At 47.5% G+C, this 18,825-nt stretch overlaps 7 protein-coding genes across 7 annotated transcripts; 5 read left to right on the top strand and 2 right to left on the bottom strand.

Annotated features, from left to right (window-relative positions):
- Positions 1-407: 407 nt before the first annotated feature.
- BHQ10_002777 (uncharacterized protein) lies at positions 408-1,495 on the top strand (the record flags this gene model as incomplete). Its single annotated transcript, XM_040874959.1, has 2 exons — positions 408-916; positions 967-1,495. 2 exons carry the CDS (start codon positions 408-410, stop codon positions 1,493-1,495), a joined length of 1,038 nt encoding a protein of 345 aa, XP_040731281.1.
- A 749-nt stretch (positions 1,496-2,244) lies between these two features.
- Positions 2,245-3,893, top strand: BHQ10_002776 (uncharacterized protein; the record flags this gene model as incomplete). Its single annotated transcript, XM_040874958.1, has 2 exons — positions 2,245-3,760; positions 3,817-3,893. The coding sequence occupies 2 exons, from the start codon at positions 2,245-2,247 to the stop codon at positions 3,891-3,893; spliced, it is 1,593 nt and encodes a 530-aa protein (XP_040731280.1).
- Positions 3,894-4,253: 360 nt separating this feature from the next.
- BHQ10_002775 (uncharacterized protein) lies at positions 4,254-5,094 on the bottom strand (the record flags this gene model as incomplete). Its single annotated transcript, XM_040874957.1, has 2 exons — positions 4,254-4,625; positions 4,684-5,094. The coding sequence occupies 2 exons, from the start codon at positions 5,092-5,094 to the stop codon at positions 4,254-4,256; spliced, it is 783 nt and encodes a 260-aa protein (XP_040731279.1).
- A 1,385-nt stretch (positions 5,095-6,479) lies between these two features.
- BHQ10_002774 (uncharacterized protein) lies at positions 6,480-7,809 on the top strand (the record flags this gene model as incomplete). The annotated part of the gene is made up of 3 exons (XM_040874956.1): positions 6,480-6,529; positions 6,599-7,576; positions 7,629-7,809. The coding sequence occupies 3 exons, from the start codon at positions 6,480-6,482 to the stop codon at positions 7,807-7,809; spliced, it is 1,209 nt and encodes a 402-aa protein (XP_040731278.1).
- Positions 7,810-8,975: 1,166 nt separating this feature from the next.
- Positions 8,976-13,744, top strand: BHQ10_002773 (uncharacterized protein; the record flags this gene model as incomplete). Its single annotated transcript, XM_040874955.1, has 5 exons — positions 8,976-9,536; positions 9,596-10,257; positions 10,582-11,017; positions 12,108-12,821; positions 12,872-13,744. 5 exons carry the CDS (start codon positions 8,976-8,978, stop codon positions 13,742-13,744), a joined length of 3,246 nt encoding a protein of 1,081 aa, XP_040731277.1.
- A 478-nt stretch (positions 13,745-14,222) lies between these two features.
- BHQ10_002772 (uncharacterized protein) lies at positions 14,223-15,359 on the top strand (the record flags this gene model as incomplete). Its single annotated transcript, XM_040874954.1, has 4 exons — positions 14,223-14,313; positions 14,412-15,071; positions 15,134-15,257; positions 15,308-15,359. 4 exons carry the CDS (start codon positions 14,223-14,225, stop codon positions 15,357-15,359), a joined length of 927 nt encoding a protein of 308 aa, XP_040731276.1.
- Positions 15,360-16,183: 824 nt separating this feature from the next.
- Positions 16,184-18,007, bottom strand: BHQ10_002771 (uncharacterized protein; the record flags this gene model as incomplete). The annotated part of the gene is made up of 5 exons (XM_040874953.1): positions 16,184-16,382; positions 16,462-16,628; positions 16,685-16,795; positions 16,847-17,706; positions 17,764-18,007. The coding sequence occupies 5 exons, from the start codon at positions 18,005-18,007 to the stop codon at positions 16,184-16,186; spliced, it is 1,581 nt and encodes a 526-aa protein (XP_040731275.1).
- Between the last annotated feature and the right edge of the window lie 818 nt (positions 18,008-18,825).

Below are 18,825 nucleotides of genomic sequence, written 5' to 3'. Positions count from 1 at the left end.
CAACTGTATATTTCTCAATAATGATAGGAAATACTGATCAATACATTTATTATAGGATCGTAGTCATAATTCGCTGTAATATCAGCCAGGCGGAACGGAAGAACATAAACCCGGATAAGCATCGACAGAGTGGATCCCGGTCCCCGCTGACTGGAAGATTTCTTTTGACCGTCCAAACCAGAAAAATAAATCATCAATTCAAGCTTTACATTCACTCACATACGCAAATCGAACCAGCATTGGGCCCTACTTGTTTACTCATGTTCTCACAAGTCCTCACAAGGGCAAAGGGCATTTTCTCCAGAAGTAATCTCCCGGCCAGCGACGACAGCTCTGTCACCGCCCAAGCTTCTCACTCCGATTCGACTGATACCAGCGCAGACGATTCAGCATCCACATCTACAAAAATGGTGACAGCAACGCGACAGGGAAATGTCGCGTCTCCGCGTACGAATGGCTCAGAGTCCGCGACTAATACAAAGCGGAAAACCATGGAAAGCAAGACAAACGGCCACTCTAATAAGCGGAGAAGGTTATCGCCTGAACAAGAAGATACCGTGATTGAGGTCTTGTCGTCTCAGCAAGAAGTCCCAGCGGATAATGTGATTATTCAAATTCCGGCGACGCAGCAAAGGAAGATTAGAAATGGAGATAATTCTACATCAGAATCAGTGTCTACCTCCCTAGACAGATCGGCGAAGGAACCAAGCAATCATATTCGATTCGGAAGCGAGGAGCCCGCACTACCAATTCGGACGGCGAAAGAGATTGATATTGAGGCTGTCCAGCCGGCGCAAGCACAAGATGAGGAGGACTCTGAGAGTGACGATGATGATGCACCCGAGGTTGTCGACAATTCGGCTCAATTGTTGGCGTTGAAAGTCAAAGCACAGAAACAAAAAGAAGCCAAAAGACGGTAAGTTTTGTTATAAATATTGAAGGGACCAGGTTACTAAGAACATATAGGGACGAAATACTGCAGAAAGAAAAGCGACGACTGCAGGACGAAAAACAGAAAGCTCAAGCCAAGGTATCAGCTGCGGCCAAAGCGAAAGCAGAGAAACTTCAAAAACAATCATCATTTGATTCTAAGCTTATATCAGATGATGATATTGTCTCTGAAAGCACTGCCACTCTTCAGGGATCCGTCGTTAGAGAGTCTGGTCGTCGAGTGCTTCCCGCTCTGCTTCCGGATGAGATATTGAATGCAGAGCCTGTTCACAGACTACCATCACCACCTCCCGAAGAGCAGCCGAAAATCAATACAAAGCAACACAAGTTTTTCAAAGAAGATGAGCCTGCGAAAGATATCCGTCGCGGAGACGTCACTATTCGTGTTCTGGAAACTAAGAAAGAGATGCTCCCTCCCAAGAGCTCGGCAGTTGGACGACGTGTAAAGGCCGCCTGGCAGGCTGGGCAACGAGGTCGTAATGGTAACGCTGCAGGAGGATTGAAGCGCGTTGGGGGTGGTTCGAAAGGTTTCGTGCGGCGATAAGCCATCCGCAGGTCGCCCTCCAACACCTCATGACACCATTTGATCGACTATCTGATGCCGAAAGATATACACAGTTTGCATACACATTTTGTTGAAATGAGGAAGCGCACAGTGGGGTAAGACTTGTTGCAGCTTGTGGAGTCCTTGAGCAGTGTTTCGGTATTTATCGATGTTAGCATTTTGACATTATTTGCAAGCGTTCACCATTGTTTATAGCATTTCTATTGTTCTTAATTCACTACCATAGCCAAAATGGAACATGCGTTCATCGATGATATTTTCAAGTCATTGCACCTCGGTCTCTTGATAGGAAATGATCCGGGTCAGGGCGAGCTTAGTTCTCATCACCGTGGGTGTATACACACTACTTGCAAAATTATTTCGCAAGGTTGATGTGCTACTCACCTCAATCTGGAGAAAATACTCAATGTAGTCACCACTCTCTTCGATATCGCTAGCCCTAATATAACCCTGAAATCTGAGTAGGGTTATATCGAGCACGTGCTGGATGCAGGACTGTCTTTGAGTAATGGTGGAGTCAAACTAGACTTATAATGGCTAGCGTTAAATGGCGGCCCAGACTTTCAGGCTCTCAACTATCCCGGTGGATCCAAGCTCCAACCATTGTTAGACTTTACGACAGGCCAAATATCTTCACGTTCTTCCTTTCACATACCCAAACAGCTCAATGGACTTGGGACCGGTCATATATCCCCCTCCGATCACCTCGACGATCTGATCCCGCAGCAATGGCAACCACCGAGACCTCTCCATTATTACCGCAGTACCAGCGCCCTGCTGCCAACCCTGCGACTACGTCACCACGCTCAGATCGTCGGACTGTGACTTTCAATCCCCTCACTACCATCAGTACTTACAATGGCACATCTCAATCCGATTCCATCATACAGCCGCTACAGGCTAGCTCGCCGCCTGTTCGTCATACGTCTTTGAATCCTGTTGGACAGCCCATGCTGTCGGCACTGAACAGTAAACTGCGAAGACGTAATAGTGCAGGTTCGCCTGTCACGGCGGCTGCTGGGACGATACATGCGCCGAAGATTGGTCCTCAGAGAACGTCGAAGAACACACAGAAATTGAAGCTTTTACCGGACCCGGTTACTGGTAATGACGAGGAAGTCATCGATGATGGATTCCCGAGAGACGTATATACGCAAATTAGTCGGATTAAAGAACCTACGGCGCGAAGGGCAGCTGCGAGGTTGGGTAAAGCAGATCGCGATCGTTTACCTCGAGTAACGGCATATTGTACAGCGAATTCATATCGTTTAGAGGGCGTCATGCGGTTCCTCAAATCCAGGGACAAGACTCGCGGCGCCAATCCGAAGCTGTTTGATGAATGTGTCTATTCGCCGTTCGACTATCAATATGAAAAGAAACAAGCAGAACAACAAGCTCAGACTCGAAATGGACAGCACACAGAAGGACCCAGTCAATCTCAACAGCAACGACTACCAGGCGAACGTAGATACTCAGACAGCGCAGTGGAGGTGGAAGATCATGGCAAAAATATACGAGAAGATTTGATTGATTTCCGCGACGACGAAACGACTCGTCCACAGTCAACCAGCGACATCAACAAATCAGTAACACAAGACGAAGAAGGCTTAGACCTCGACACTACCGTACATACACCAGAGGTATTCCTTTTCGACTACGGCACCGTGGTAATATGGGGCATGACGCCTACCGAAGAAACCAGATTTCTAGCGGATGTCGCCAAATTTGCAACTGCCATTCTCAGCACAGAAGATCGACAAGTTGAAAACTTCAATTTCTACTATGCGCGCGATTACCAAGCACGAATTTACAACGACTTCATCTCCCTGCGAGACCCGCGCAATCATATGATCAAACTCGCTATATCCCACGCTTTGTCACAATCTGTAAAGACATCTCTATTCGAAGACCTTGTCTCCGAGACTATTGCAGCTACAGCCCCGTTTCCCGCCCAGATCGCCAAAACGGGGAGTGTCAACATGACGCGGAAACAAATCAACATGCAGATTGGCGAGCTATTTATCCTACGAATCAACATTCATTTACAGGGCTCTGTGCTGGATAGTCCGGAGCTGATGTGGGCAGAACCGCAGCTAGAGCCTGTGTACCAAGCTGTGCGTACATACCTCGAAATGGATCAGAGGGTGGGACTGCTCACCGAGCGGTTGGATGTTATTGCGGATTTGTTGGCAGTATTGAAGGATCAGTTGAGTCATCGGCATGGTGAATATTTGGAGTGGATTGGTACGTCCTTTCTTTTTTCTTCTTTTTGTGAAAGATGATCTAACATTTTCATTAAGTTATTGTCCTGATCGCTGCCGAAATCCTGGTTGCCGCTATCAACATTATAGTTGATTTGTATGCTGGTGTGGAGTAATGTATAAACTATGAAGTAAAGTACATGAATATAGTATATTCATCTTGCTGGTCAAATACTTTCCTGGGCTTGTGCATATTATTATTTGATATTGTATAGGGTATGGTCCATTTCTACGCCTATCTAGTATGATAACATGAAGGTCATGGGTGTATCCAGTCTGGTTCTATCGAGGTATAAGTCTATATTTAATATCTATATTTCGACCATACACCCAACATTAAACAAATATAGTCATTCGTACAACCAACACCCTAGCATAAAAGTAGAATAATATAGTACACCATCCCAACACCGCTCTAGAAAGCATAACAGACACTGATATCACAAAATGAAAAAATGAAGACCACATAGATCGATCTAGCTTTCCCCCCTAGCAGGCTTCTCATCAACATCCATCGGCACCGCACCCTGACTATCAAATCTCGCATTCACAGCCCTAAACCCAGAAGATCGTCTCTCATCTCCATCAACAGCACCCCCAGCAGTAAGTAACGACCTCTCCCTATCCGCTCCCTGCGAGAGGTCCCGGTCATTCACATCCTGCTCGTCGCCAGTACCAATATTTCTGCTGTCTCTGTCAACATCGATATTGTGGTTGTAGCCCGAGTCGTTGCCGCCCCTAGGTTCGGGGCTATTGGCTTCGTATTGCATTGCGGCCTCGGCTTCGAGCTCTTCGAAGGCGATGTTTGATTTGCGGCTGCGTTTTACGCGGAGGGGTCGTTCTTGGGGCTTGAGCTCATATTAGCATTCATCTGGAAGCTTGGAGACAAAAATCAAGGGAACGTACAGTAGGAGGCTGCTCCTCCGAACTACCCTCCGTCTCATCATCCATCACTCCCTGGGTACTCTGCGCATGTGCACTAGTCACAATCGCCGCTGCTTTTGCCCTCAACTCCGCACTTATCTGTCCCCCAGCAGCAGCACCTTGCTGTCCAGCAGCTGCTGACGTAGAAGCAGCTTCATCCAACATCCCCGTCACAGTCGCCAACCGCTCAAGCATGATACAGGTTTCCAGACGCATCTTTGCGACGTAGAGTTTTGCGCGTTTGTTGCGCGCGCGGACCAGGTCGTTTTCGGCTTCAATTTCGTTGAGTCGTTTTTTGAGTTGGATGCATTTTTTCTTGTAGGCGAGTTCGATGCTGGGCGGGTTGGGGGTATTGTGGTTGTTGGTTGTGGTTGAGGGGGCTGATGTGTCCATCTTGATGATTGTGTTTCTCTTTATGGGATGGCCAAAAGGGTGAAGGGCGTATTTGATAATGGTAGCGAGGTCAGATGTCAAACGTATTTCAACAGATTCGGTAAAGGCTTTTATGGATAGAAATTGGCCAAGTCGGGTTGAAAGAATCCTTTCTGTCAAAGAACGCGAACACGAATTCACTCAGAGAAGTACGATCGATTCTAGACAGAGAGCTAGTGCGAAGTCCCGAGATTTTCAAGCGAGCGTTAAGCAACCCAAGTAGTGTGGACTGTCGGGAAATGAAAGACTCAATTGATGAAGACGGTGCCCACTGTTGAAACTTGCAGAGTCGAGGATGTCGCGAGTTCAAGGTTGGCCGATCCATGAACCGATTCTGCCGTCACTGGAGATCTAAGCTCCAAGGCGGTGAGTGGACTGAATATAGTCTCACAATTCTCAGAATCCAGAGCTATACCTAGCACTAAAGAAACACTAAGATAATAACTCTTCAGCATACCGTGTAATCACAAGCGGACTAACCTCTCCTGTTTCTTTATTCTAAGCGTTCAAGCACCCGACTCTATGACAGTCTTCCAGATTTGCTAGAAACTGGCCACCTAGCTGGTTTAAGATCTCACATTTCTTATTTGTGCTTCTTGTGAAGAGTAAGTGTGCTGTTTTACCTAGTATACCTAGACCTGCCATGGAGGCCTGGATATAGAGTTATCGAACTTAGTAATCCAGACCCCCATTACTTGGCCATCTAATCTTCATCTTTTGCCTTTCCATACATGTCTGACGCAGAGCCTTATCAATTTCAACCTTAGATGCTAATGGATCAGAATCATCTTCTACTGCAGCAACAACAACATATCGCTCCTGGCTATCGAAATGTACTGCCCTAAGCAGCAATAAATGTTGATACATTTTGTCTTTGGTATCTTGACCTTGATTCCGCTTGAGGGGTTGATATACTGTATCCCAGCCAAAAAAATCTAAGTCGGCAAGAGTTACATTATACAGAACAATCACGTCGCCGTAGAATGGCCAGCCAAGTATCTTGATCTTAGCCATATTTCGGTGCGCTGGTAAGCGGTCATGGATAAGTAGCATGTTGACTCAGACTAGATCTACTATATAATACACAAAGCAGCGATCCGCACCGCTGATTGGGTGGCGGCCGGCGCATCAGAGGCTGACTTTGAGGGTCCGCAATCTGGCCCAACTTTCCACGAAAACAAACATTAAGATCTCTTCAATCTATTCATATATTGACTTATTACTCTTTCTCATATACACCCTACTCGGCACTTATTACAATAATTTCAATTGGTTTCTGTAGCGACAGAATGTGCCATTGTTAATTTGATCAAGACAGCGAGCGCACTGCGAAGGACACACCAGTCATGGAGGGCCTCTTCACACTGCTCATTTTGAGCATTGTGATGGCTATAACGTGAGACCTTGTCTATTCCAAGTCTATATCTACTTTGATATGATGTGCTGACACTATTTACTTGCACAGTTCCTTCCTCGTCGGTGCATTGCCGCTTACTTTCACCCTCTCCTCCTCACAGTCACGATTCATCTCATCCTTGGGCATGGGCATATTAGTCGGCACGGCGCTTGTGATTATTATTCCCGAAGGTGTGGAAACACTCTACAGCTCGCAAAACTATCGCTCGTCGTCGACCCTTCAGACTCGCGGACTGGACATACGATGGCAGCACAAGAGTTCACCGGTTAATATCCTACCACCGAGAGGGATTCCGGAAATCGACGCTCTACCTGGTCCCGTTGTCGCCGACGATACATCTGCCTTTGGAGATGCAGCGCCGCCGAAAACGCCAACAGTGCCGGGAGAGGTGCATGCTTTGAATCTCGATGGAGGTAGTAACGTTGGCGATTCCCACGACCACAACCACGAAGATGAAAATCGCGCGCTTCATGCTTGGGTTGGAATATCCCTCATCAGTGGATTCATTCTTATGTATCTCATCGACAAACTACCTTCCTTTGCTACGCCGCCGAAACCCAGGCGATTACCGTACCATATATCATTAGACAATCTCGGAGGATCCGGTCTACGAAGAAGCTCCTCACCCAACCGAGATGGCGGATTACTCGACCAGGATAGCAACAACCACGCCGCTCATAACCCGCACACCTTCGCAATGACCACTGGCTTGGTTATCCATGCCGCAGCGGACGGCATCGCCCTGGGCGCATCGGGATCCGACTCCAGCTTGAGTTTCATCATCTTTCTCGCTCTTCTTGTACACAAAGCGCCAGCTGCGTTTGGCTTGACCTCTGTGCTTCTGAAGCAAGGCCTTTCCAGTCGAGTTGCGGGTCGTCATTTGCTGGTCTTCAGTCTAGCTGCGCCGGTGGGGGCTTTGTTGACTTTTCTTATTGTGCATACTCTTGGCTCTGGGTTTGGGGGCGACGAGGCTTCGAATCGGTGGCGGACTGGCGTTCTGTTGCTGTTTTCTGCGGGGACATTTTTGTGGGTTTCTCGAACTTTTCTCATTAATCTATCACTAACATGGTGCTAATAGATACGTCGCGATGCACACAATACAAGACATTGCGCCTTCGTCAGCTCCGTCCCATTCTCATTCCAATGGCTACGCAGACTCGCGCGAACCACCGAAACCAAAGGGATCGATCCAGGACCTGGCGGTTTCAGTTGTGGGCATGATTCTGCCTTTATTTTTGCAGATCGGACATGCGCATTAATTTAGCCGGGTATGCACGACATTTTTGGAGTAATTTCGATATTGGATAATTGGCTTGTTTTTTTATATTTACTCTTCTTGACTATTTTTGGCTTGTTATAGATTGATGGTTGTACTATTATATCTGCTTAAACACTTTATTCATTTGATGGATACTTTAGACGTGGCCATGGATCAAAGATGACCAGGCATTATGATATAAATACATAACAACCAACTGTGGAAAATACCGGGATCCGGATCGACATCTAGTAGCTAGGTATCTATTATGTAGCATATACTTATATAGAATAGAAAGTTCTTTTCTATGATTCGTCTTGCGTCCCTTGCGCATGGCTGCAGTCACGTTGTGTCAGAATCGACTACGTACATCCTACCCAGGCGTGTCCTCAAAATGCAGCAGGGGACATCATTTGCTCCGGATAATCCAGGCGCATGAAGAACTGTCGCACGATACAAACACACACTACGCAGCTGTGACTTGATTCCTTTCATTTCACTCATATCACTTACATCGGTATGATCCATGATCTGTCGCTACCATCGACTGGTTGGCATGTCATGGGTATAATTGCCGCCGACTTGAGTTATGATATGAGCAGGATGAGCTAATCAGACCAGTGTTTAGGATAGCGTCGAGCAGCCACTGACATCGTCCGAGTCTTTCTTCAGTGAAAAGGGCAGAATACGAAGGTGATAGGTGGCAGGCTGATTAGTAACGGCGCAATAATCGCATCCGTCGCTTCTCCGCCCGCTCTTTCTTTCACTCCTCTTTTCTCCATACTGTATTTTCACGACGACGACGACGACGATGGACATCTTGCAGAAACTGCTATTCTGAGTACTCTTTGTTTTCTTGGACCGTCGGCGACCCGCTTTGTCTGCTGCAACTTTGGCCATTGGCATTTGCATATCCGGAAATTATTCCTACGCTCCTCAAAGACTCCACACTTGGCTTGCCTCACCGTTTCGGTCCATCGTGCAGTCATCCAACGAGCGACCAGATACCACACCGTTGCGCCCATGAGCTCCTGTCCAGCTCCTTGCCGTATAACACGCACCTACAGCAAGATTTCGTTTTGATGCAGATTTTGTGTTCTGGCAACGCCTCATAGTCTACCGCCTCTCGTTATAATCCACCCCCTCAACGTCCCCGTTCCCCAACTCATGGCTGCGCGGTATACACCGCCGCCCTCGTTAGGCCAGCGTCGAGCATCGCTACGAGATGCTGCGGCCGGCGACCACGAGAATAATATTCCTCGCAGCGTACCTCAATCACTGACCGATATGCCGTCTCGCATGCCCGCAGGAGGCAAGGACATCTCGTCCGACAATAATACTACCAGTCACAACAACAACCACCATCCAAAACCTCTACCTACCCCGAATAAATCTGCATCGCCTCTTCCTAGTAACCTGCTCCCATCCGCACCAGCATCGCCGCCAACGCCAGCACCGAGTCCGACTCCGCATCATACAGTCTCAAATTGGCAGTCTAGTCTGGGCGGCGGTGGCGGCCACGAGGTGGACGACGAAGATGAGGATGACAGTTTGTTGCTCAAGGCTCAGATACATTTCAGCTCGATGGGCAGTGCCCAGAAACAAAAGTTCTTGGTGGATATTTTGAATCTGTGCGATAATCAGCAGCTCAGTTTTATTTCGAGTTTCATTAGTCCGCGGTTGAGGAAGGATCCGTTTTTGTCTTTTCCGAATGAAATATGTTTAAGGGTGAGTTCTGAGCAGGCTGAGAAGTTTGCATCTTGTTGCATACTCATGGTGGATGATAGGTTCTCTCGTTTGTCGACGATCCCAAAACTCTCGCTCGAGCATCACAGGTATCGAAGCGGTGGCACGAACTTATTAACGACGATATAACTTGGAAGCACCTATGCGATAAACATGCATACGTTTATAGAAGGCCGTCAGACGATGATCGTGACTTTGTCGACCCATTCCATAGCGGCCGACGATTGTCCTTCCTGAGTTCGATCAGCGATTATCAGCAACAGCCCTTCCAACCTTGGAGGAGAAGAAAATCGACCTCATCGGCTGCTGATAGCGTAAGCAGCATGTCTACAGACCTTCCCCTGGAGTCATCGTGGCCGCCGCCGTTTTCCACGTCGAATCGGAAGCGTCGCGTGCAGCCGGCGTCATATCGCACGCATTTCAAAAAGAAATATATGGTCGAGTCGGCATGGAACAAAGGCGGCCACTGCACACAGAAACATGTCACTCCGGATCAAGGCGTTGTGACGAGTCTACACTTGACGCACAAATATATTGTAGTCGCACTGGATAACGCAAAGATTCACGTCTATGACACAAACGGCGGAAATCAAAAAACGTTGGAAGGACACGTTATGGGCGTATGGGCTATGGTCCCCTGGGACGATCTACTCGTCAGCGGTGGTTGCGATCGAGAAGTGCGAGTCTGGAACATGGCAACAGGGTGAGCATGTCGGTCATCATCCACTTGCTTTTACTAACCAATTTCAAGAGCATGCACGCATTTATTACGCGGTCACACCTCGACGGTACGATGTTTGAAAATGTCGGATAAGAATACAGCCATTTCAGGGTCGAGGGATACAACTCTAAGGATATGGGATTTGGTCACTGGTAATTGTCGAGGTGTATTGGTGGGCCATCAAGCTAGTGTCAGGTGTCTAGGCATCCACGGCGATTTGGTGGTTTCCGGTAGCTATGACACAACGGCACGTATTTGGAGTATTTCAGAAGGTCGATGTTTGAGGACGCTGTCCGGTCACTTCAGCCAGATTTATGCTATCGCGTTTGACGGCCGGCGAATTGCAACGGGTAGTTTGGATACGAGTGTGCGTATCTGGGACCCAAACACCGGACAGTGTCATGCAATCCTCCAAGGGCATACTTCATTAGTTGGACAATTACAGATGAGAGGCGATACTTTGGTTACTGGTGGATCTGATGGATCCGTACGAGTTTGGTCGTTAACGCGCATGGCACCAATCCACCGGCTGGCAGCTCATGACAACAGCGTAACCAGCCTGCAATTTGATAGCACTCGCATTGTTAGCGGTGGAAGCGATGGGCGAGTAAAGGTTTGGGATTTGAAGACCGGTCAGTTACTGCGAGAACTATCCACGCCAGCCGAGGCTGTCTGGAGAGTTGCATTTGAAGAAGAAAAAGCGGTGATAATGGCCAGCCGGTCCGGCCGCACCGTGATGGAGGTACGTTGCCTTTGCTTTGAAATTGCGCCGTGCTAATGAGTACAGGTCTGGTCATTTGCACCACCTCCTGAAGAATTATTTGCAGATAGTACAGTGATCGAAAGTGCATCAAGCACTCCCGGCCTACGACCAACCGAAGACGAAGAAATGCACCACTATCCGCACCAGCCCGTCACAGCATCAGAACCACCTCCATCAATATCTCTAGGCGAGTTGGGCGACCAAGCCATGACCGACGCCCCCCATCATTAAACGACTTACGACACCACCCTTCATACAACATAGCACTCTGCATTGGAGGTCTTTCATTTGAAGTGACGCTCTTTTTGTTTCTGTCTGAATACCCACCCACGACATGGACTTTCTTGATTACATACATTCATCATCACATTAGCGTTCATGCTTTCTTTATGTTATTGAAACGACTGATCTGGTCTCGACTAGTGCAAAGTTCAGTAGTCTGAATATTTCTAGTGCCTTTGGCCGGGTATATGGCGGTATCATGTATTGATTTACAAATACCTGAATCATTCCATGCATTTAATTTCACATCTACTGTAAGTCTACTTAGTACATATCCAACGTAGATCAACGTGGGGGAGTTATCTCCGATAAGAGTGATGATAAAATGGGGGCGGCGGAACTAGCCTGGGTACATACAAGACTCTCAAGCCATTGTTCTAGGCAGACAACTATCTTTCATCGACTACAACACTTTTTACACAACATTGCAGTCTAATTCCCAGTGCAGTCGCGCCCCTATTGACCTAACGCTTACTACGCTCGACTTGATCTCACACACAACTTTATCTATCCAATACGATTATCGCAGCGTCGCGCGCAAAGCTATCAACGAAGAAGACCGATCATGCATCCCCGTCCCCGCACGACTCGGTGACTCCATTCCGACCTTTTATAATATATAATTTATAGCATTTGAACGAGCCTATGTGAATATTACGATGGTATATAGTGGGAAGCCCAGTACTGGCTGTTACCTGTGTCGTCGACGGAAAATCAAGGTTTGCGCCTTCCCCCCCGCCCTCATTTCCTACGAACTTGAGGCTAACTGATCGATCGATGGGGATAGTGCGACGAAGCGCGGCCTGGATGCCGCAATTGCGAGATATATGGCAAGACATGTCCCGGCTATCGGCCCCCAGTTGTTCTTCAGGATAAATCGTTTGCGTCGCGGAAATGGCGGTCGTCGTTGATAGACGCTCAACAACAACATCAATACCAAATGAACGTAGGGAGTGAGGCTTCCGGCGATAACGATAATGAGGAGGATGGATTGGCCTTAATACCCAAACCGCGCTGGCTCGCGGATGCGAGCATGGATGATCGCGCGCTGTGCTACTTCTTCGATCAGTATACGACGCAACGAACGCCGGACTCGCTGCCGGGCGCTTTAGAGTCGATTCCGTTACTATACGTGCTCTGTCGTGAAAATGAGGTAGCGGGAAGTCCATCTTCCTGTCTCCGCTGGGCCGTTGAAGCGGCTGCGTTGACCTCATACGCCAACGAGTCGCACGATCGCCATCTCGCTCTTAAAGGCAGACAACGCTACGGCCTAGCGCTTCACGGACTGAAAGAAGCGCTCTCAATGCCCGTAGAGAAAGTGCAGGATAGCACGCTGGCGACGATATTGTTGCTGGTCATATTTGAGGATATTAATGGCGAAAGGGCGCAGTTGGAAAGCTCGCATACGGCAGGCCTAGAGTTGGTGGCTAGGTTGCATACGTATAGGAGGTTGGATGGGAAGTATAGCCGGTGTTTGTTCAATTTTGCGTATACGCAGTTGGTGAGTCTAAATCATCAGATACAGTGAAAGCAAATGGCTGACAGGTATAGCAAATTCAAATCCTTGGCCTTGGCGCACAGCCAAAACTCGATCTACATTTCTTGATTGATCTTTTCGACCATTCCGACCCGTTACAGAGCCTAATGGGCATCGTCACGAAACTGAGCCAATTCGTCCTCGATGTCCCCGCGTTACTGAGCGACGGGAATCCAAGATACAACATTGCAGATCTCAGCCTCGAGGATCTAGTAAATGATTTATCGCGCGCACAGTCTCTAGACGAGGAATTGAGTCTCTGGTGTCGATGTGTTCCCGATCAGTGGCTGCCGCGGGTTGTATACTCGACCACGGGCGAAGCACTGATTACCTGCGTCAGTGTTTCGGCTGCTACGCTGTGGAATTTCTATCGTTGTTCGCGAATTATCCTACAGACAATTATAGAAAAAATACACACACGGATGGAGGCAGTGAACGAGGGCGGTCTTTCGATGTGGCATACGGCCGACATCATCGACATGACCAACCCGGCAAACACGCCAATTTATAGTTCTCAAACATCAGCATCAGCATCGCCATCTTCGTCGATTCTATCGCAAAGCACACCCTACGAAATCGTGCAAAACATGATCGTCGACATCTGCCGCAGCATGCCCTATAGTCTCGGGGACGTCGACTCCAGCGGCGTCCCGTTCCCGCAAACCCATAACGAGAATTCGAATACAAGAGTCAAGGCAATTGAAGGATATGAATTGCTCTGGCCGTTCTGGCACGTACTGACGTCGCACTTTTCCACGCCGAAGCAAAGATTGCAGGCGCGCGAGGCGCTGTATCGGCTGGACGCGATGGGGATCAAGTTGGCGTCGAAGATGGCGGGGGCTGTCGACTTGCAGCAGCAGGAGCAATCTTCTTTTACTTATATATAATATATTATAAACATATAATCTTCTCTTTAAGTTGTGAAGTGTATGAATGCGATGATATCACGTGCTTTTCTTATCAGTGCCCTAGCGGCATCCGCTTGCGTCATAGGCCCTGTTTGGGCAGATCGAGAACATCACCAACAATTCCTTCTTTCCCTTCGGATGCATCGGCTCGCTTCTTCGTCGTCTCAATCGGTCTGAGCGTGCCGATTTGTCTCTGTCTAAGCTTTTGGTATTGTTCCGAGACTTTCATAGTAGTGGTACGTATGGTCGGTCCACCTTATCTATAGACAAGGGTACTGACGTAGGCTGTTCCTGAGGTTTGGTTACGCTAGACTCGGCTTATAAGTACGGCTTCCCCAATATCTCTCTCACCGTCCTTGTTCATATACATTCTTTTTGTTACTTTTTTTGCTGTTCAGTTCGAGGAGCGGCTAATTGTTTAGGTTAGACCCGACGTACTTCACATACGTTGATCAAAATGGCGACTAAAGAAAAGAGCTTGCCCTTTGGCAAGATTGAGCCTTATTCTACAAAGTATTTTACCAGCTGTGCTTTGGGCGGTATTATCGGTATGTTACCGCAGCTCCTGACAGATGTATTTCATGGCTAACGATTCTAGCTTGCGGTTCGTATACACCAGGAACTTCTTAATGAATCGAACTAACAGCAGAGAAAGGCCCAACACACACAGCCGTCACACCCCTCGACCTTGTCAAATGCCGCCGTCAAGTCGACCCCAACATCTATAAATCCAACCTCTCCGCCTGGCGCTCCATCTTCGCAAAGGAAGGTGTCCGTGGCGTCTTTTTTGGATGGTCGCCCACCTTTGTCGGTTACTCCTTGCAGGGAGCCGGTAAATACGGTCTCTACGAAGTATTCAAGTACTGGTACGGCGAACAACTTTTCCCCAACACGAACCGCACACTCGTCTACCTCGGTGCCAGCGCCAGTGCAGAATTCTTTGCGGATATGGCTCTCTGCCCGCTTGAAGCTATCAAAGTTCGTATGCAAACTACCCTACCACCCTATGCTTCAACTTTACGCGAAGGATGGAGTAAAGCTGTAGCTCAAGATGGGTTTGGAGGGCTGTATAAAGGGTTGTATCCTCTCTGGGCACGACAGATTCCTTATACCATGACCAAGTTCGCGACATTTGAGGAAGTGGTCAATATGATCTATAGGGGGTTGGGTGGTCCTAAGGAGAGTTATAGTCGCTTGACGCAGACGGGTGTCAGTTTTGCGGGTGGTTATATTGCCGGTATTCTGTGTGCGATTGTTAGTCATCCGGCGGATGTGATGGTTAGTAAATTGAATGCTGAACGAAAGGGTATGTTTTCTGTCGTCTCTCTTGAAGAAGCTAGGATCAACTTACTAATGGTTGGGTTGTAGCTGGCGAGGGCGCGATGACTGCTGTATCCCGTATCTACAGCAAGATCGGTTTCAGTGGACTGTGGAACGGTCTGCCAGTCCGTATTGCCATGTTGGGTACCTTGACTGGTTTCCAGTGGTTGATGTAAGTTCCTGAATCCCTTGGGTGAATGATGCACACTAACGACCATCCAGCTACGACTCGTTCAAGGTCTTTTTGGGTCTTCCTACTACCGGTGGTCATTAATGATGATGTTAATGATTCATTTTGTATGGTGTTAGCGGCGTCTTCAATTTGTTTCTTTTGTATGTTGGTCTGTTGATGTTGAAGTGTTGATGTATGGCTTGACGCCTTTAGAGCGCAATATGAACACACAGATTTATGATTGAACATACGCAAAAGTGGGTATACCATGATCCCGATCTGCCCTTTTGTAGAAAGTATACGACCCACAGTCTTTCTCTTCTACTTTCTTCCTGATCTTTTCAAGATTATCTCGACAATTAGCGAGCGCAATTACCCGTTGCGAGAATTGAATCGGAAACTTCGGATTATATCTCCCAAGTCTCGATCATCTACTCGTTAAAATGTGATTAGAGCCTCACAGCACTCCCGAAGTTCATTAGCCAACTACGCCCAGACCAAGCTGACCAGTAATCATATTATGTTTATATGGTGCGATCCGAGTAATACTGAATGGCATGTCATAGCGGAAGCATCTGATACCCCCTGGGAAATTTCTTACGGTTGTAAAGTGTCGTACACTCATGTACCGTCTATGGTATGCGATCTACCTGTACAAGTGAAAAAACAGTGCCATGCTTCTCGAAGAACGCAATACGAATTAGCTCATTCCAGCGACGAAATTAACAAAGTCAACTTCTTTACAAACATGCTATGTGATCTATCATCAGTCATTGGGTAAAAGCACTCGCTACACCCTTTGTCGGCGAAATTATCCCTTCCTAGAGTCATCACCCTCCTACCTAGATACTATCTGCAGCCAGAATATAAGTCCACAGTCTAAACAGCACCTAGAGTATAGAGATAGACAATCCAGTGACCAACTATTAGATCGTATCTGGCAGGGCCCTCCTTCCAATAACCTTGACAATAACCTGACCAAAGTCAGGATCTTTGGACTTTTTCGGATAACCTACCATACAGGCATGATGAATCTCAATATCCTTGTCCGTGGTGTTGTATAGCTCCATGTCGTACGTTAGTACAATCCGGGCTAGGGTCATGTAGAACTCAGCATAGGCCATGCTGTTGACGTATAACATTAGTACATTCATGTATCACTTTCTTGTCTACATGGGATTGGTTTCGAGAAAGTAGAACTTACTTCATACCAAGGCAGTTTCTGCTTCCTTTTGAGAAGGTTGTGAGGTATTTATTCAGATTGACTCCCTGCTCGGTTGCGCGAATCCATCGCTCGGGATCGAATTTGGTGGGATTGGGGTAGATGTTTTCGTCAAGGTGCATGAACATGGTGGACATGCTGACTGCAGTCTGTGTTTCGCCTGTATATTAGCAACGGAAGAGTCAGATATGAAGTGAAAGCATACTCCTGGTGGGATACTCCATTCCTTATACTCGAGTGAGTCCTGAGTCGCGATTCGGGGCATACGGCTGACAGGCCCAAAGGAAAGACGGAAGCCTTCTTGAAGGACTGCAGTCTGATACTCGGTATTAGTAAGTATAGCTACAAAATCCAGAACAAGGCTTACCAAGTACGGCAATTTCTCAAGCTGTGCGAGGGAATAGACATGGTCCTTGTTCAAGGGCAGAGAAGTCTCCAGTTCATGGCGCATTCGGGCTAAACAGTCTGGACTGCTGAGCAGATAGTACATCGTAATCGCGAGCGAGCGAGCCGAAGTATCGGTACCGGCAAAGAGGATGACAGTCCCCTCGTCAACCAAACGGTCAACAGTGCGTTCGGCAGGCGGTATACTCTCATCATTCAGGGCTGAGACAATAACCGATTTCTTTTCCTCGGCATCCCATTTACCGGCATGGAATTTCCTGTATCCGTTCTCCGCAATACTCTCACGCACCCGCTCAAGCTCAGCTACCGTTGGCGCGATCAAGCGGATTACTGACAGGGGCATTGATTTGAGGGCCTTAACGGCAAGAGGGATGAAGCGGGCAAGGTTGTACATCTTAGACACACCCAGGAAGGCATCACGGATGACAAATCGGAAATCTGGAGAGCCCAAGTAATCAAAGTTGTTACCGTAGAAGAGAACGGTGATGACATCGGCTGTCAATGCAGAGAAGCAGCCGTCTAGATTGAGCGTCTCGCCGGATCTGAGCTTTTCGTCAATACGTGAGCACAATCTATCGAGACGTTCCTGCACAATGGGCTCAAGCGCTGTCATGTTACGCTTGGCGAAGTACTTGTTTATATAACTACGGCGTGCTCGGTGATGGTCATGGTCGATGGTAGTTGCGGCGGAGGTTGGTATACCAAATCCGTCAGTTGAGCTGGCATCCTTATTGACCTTGCGGGTACTGCCACTGTATACCTCTGAGTAGTATGTTACATCTTTGATGTGGAGCTCGTGCGCGTTGACGCGGACAATGGGTCCTTTCTACCATGAGACAAATTGTTGTTCATTATGTGCAACCTAGAACAAGTACTTACCATATCTGTCGTGCATCTTTTCAATTTCCCAAAGGTATCGTCCGTCCTTGATCACATCGTAGTAAAACTCGTACCAAGGGCCGATGGCAGCGATTTTGGGACCAGGAAATTTCGCGAGAGGATGGAACCAGATATTGTATATAGCAGTAACTGCTAGGTGTAATGTATAGAGACCAGATGCATCCAGGAAGAGAATAGGCCAAGACGGTATTTCCATCTGACCTATCAAGGTGAAAAATCCCATTGCTTCCTGGCTAAGGAACAAATGTCGCTCGATAATAAACTGAGAGATAAATTCTGACCGTCATGGCAAGAATTGCTGAGGTGGGAGAGAGCTTATCTATATCCTGAGGCATTGAAGCTCCCACTTAGATCTTGTAAATTGAGAAACCCTGCAAATCGAGAAAAACAGTGAGGAGAGAGGGGATCTACATTGATACTGCAGCTTGCATACAGTTTTCTTTGTGTAGTCAATATATCAAATACACAAAGAATATTGAATACACAAAGAAAGGTTCATACACGAGGTAAAAAGGCCTTTATGTACCCGAGTCAGACAACAGCTACTACCTGTACCTGCGCAACCCAATCATAGAACCGAATGCTCATTTCTGTGTTGCGCTCTGTGTTAACCGGCTTCCAAAAATGCGAAAAGAACTTGCTAGAGGGTGTCTAAATAACTAGTCTCCTATGATTGTGCATTGTACAAAGAGAAGAGTCATGTTAGTGGTGGAAGTGCGCAACTTTTTGATCACCACAAAGAAGCATTCCGTTCTTATTGATACATGTATTCATGCTACGGCCTGCGAATTGGAATAAGCCAGGAAAATGACTCCGCCGCAATCGTTACTTGGTGGAACGGTGCTGATACTACTTGGTACACTCAAAATTGAAGGACCCCGAAATATTTGATAAATAAATCTACTAGATGATGTCAGATATCCCTAATGTACATATGGAGATCATCTCTAGGTTCTCGTTATGGGAGTTGGTATCCGAACCAGGGGTTTGCAAAATATAACAATATAAGAGCACTCGTATTCGCGTAAATGTAGCCCTACT

Source organism: Talaromyces amestolkiae (genome assembly GCF_001896365.1).
Source record: "Talaromyces amestolkiae strain CIB chromosome Unknown scaffold4.1, whole genome shotgun sequence".
NCBI classification, from domain to species: Eukaryota; Fungi; Ascomycota; class Eurotiomycetes; order Eurotiales; family Trichocomaceae; genus Talaromyces; species Talaromyces amestolkiae.
The sequence above is the reverse complement of the archived record's forward strand: the minus strand, read 5'-3'. Positions and strand labels throughout refer to the sequence as shown.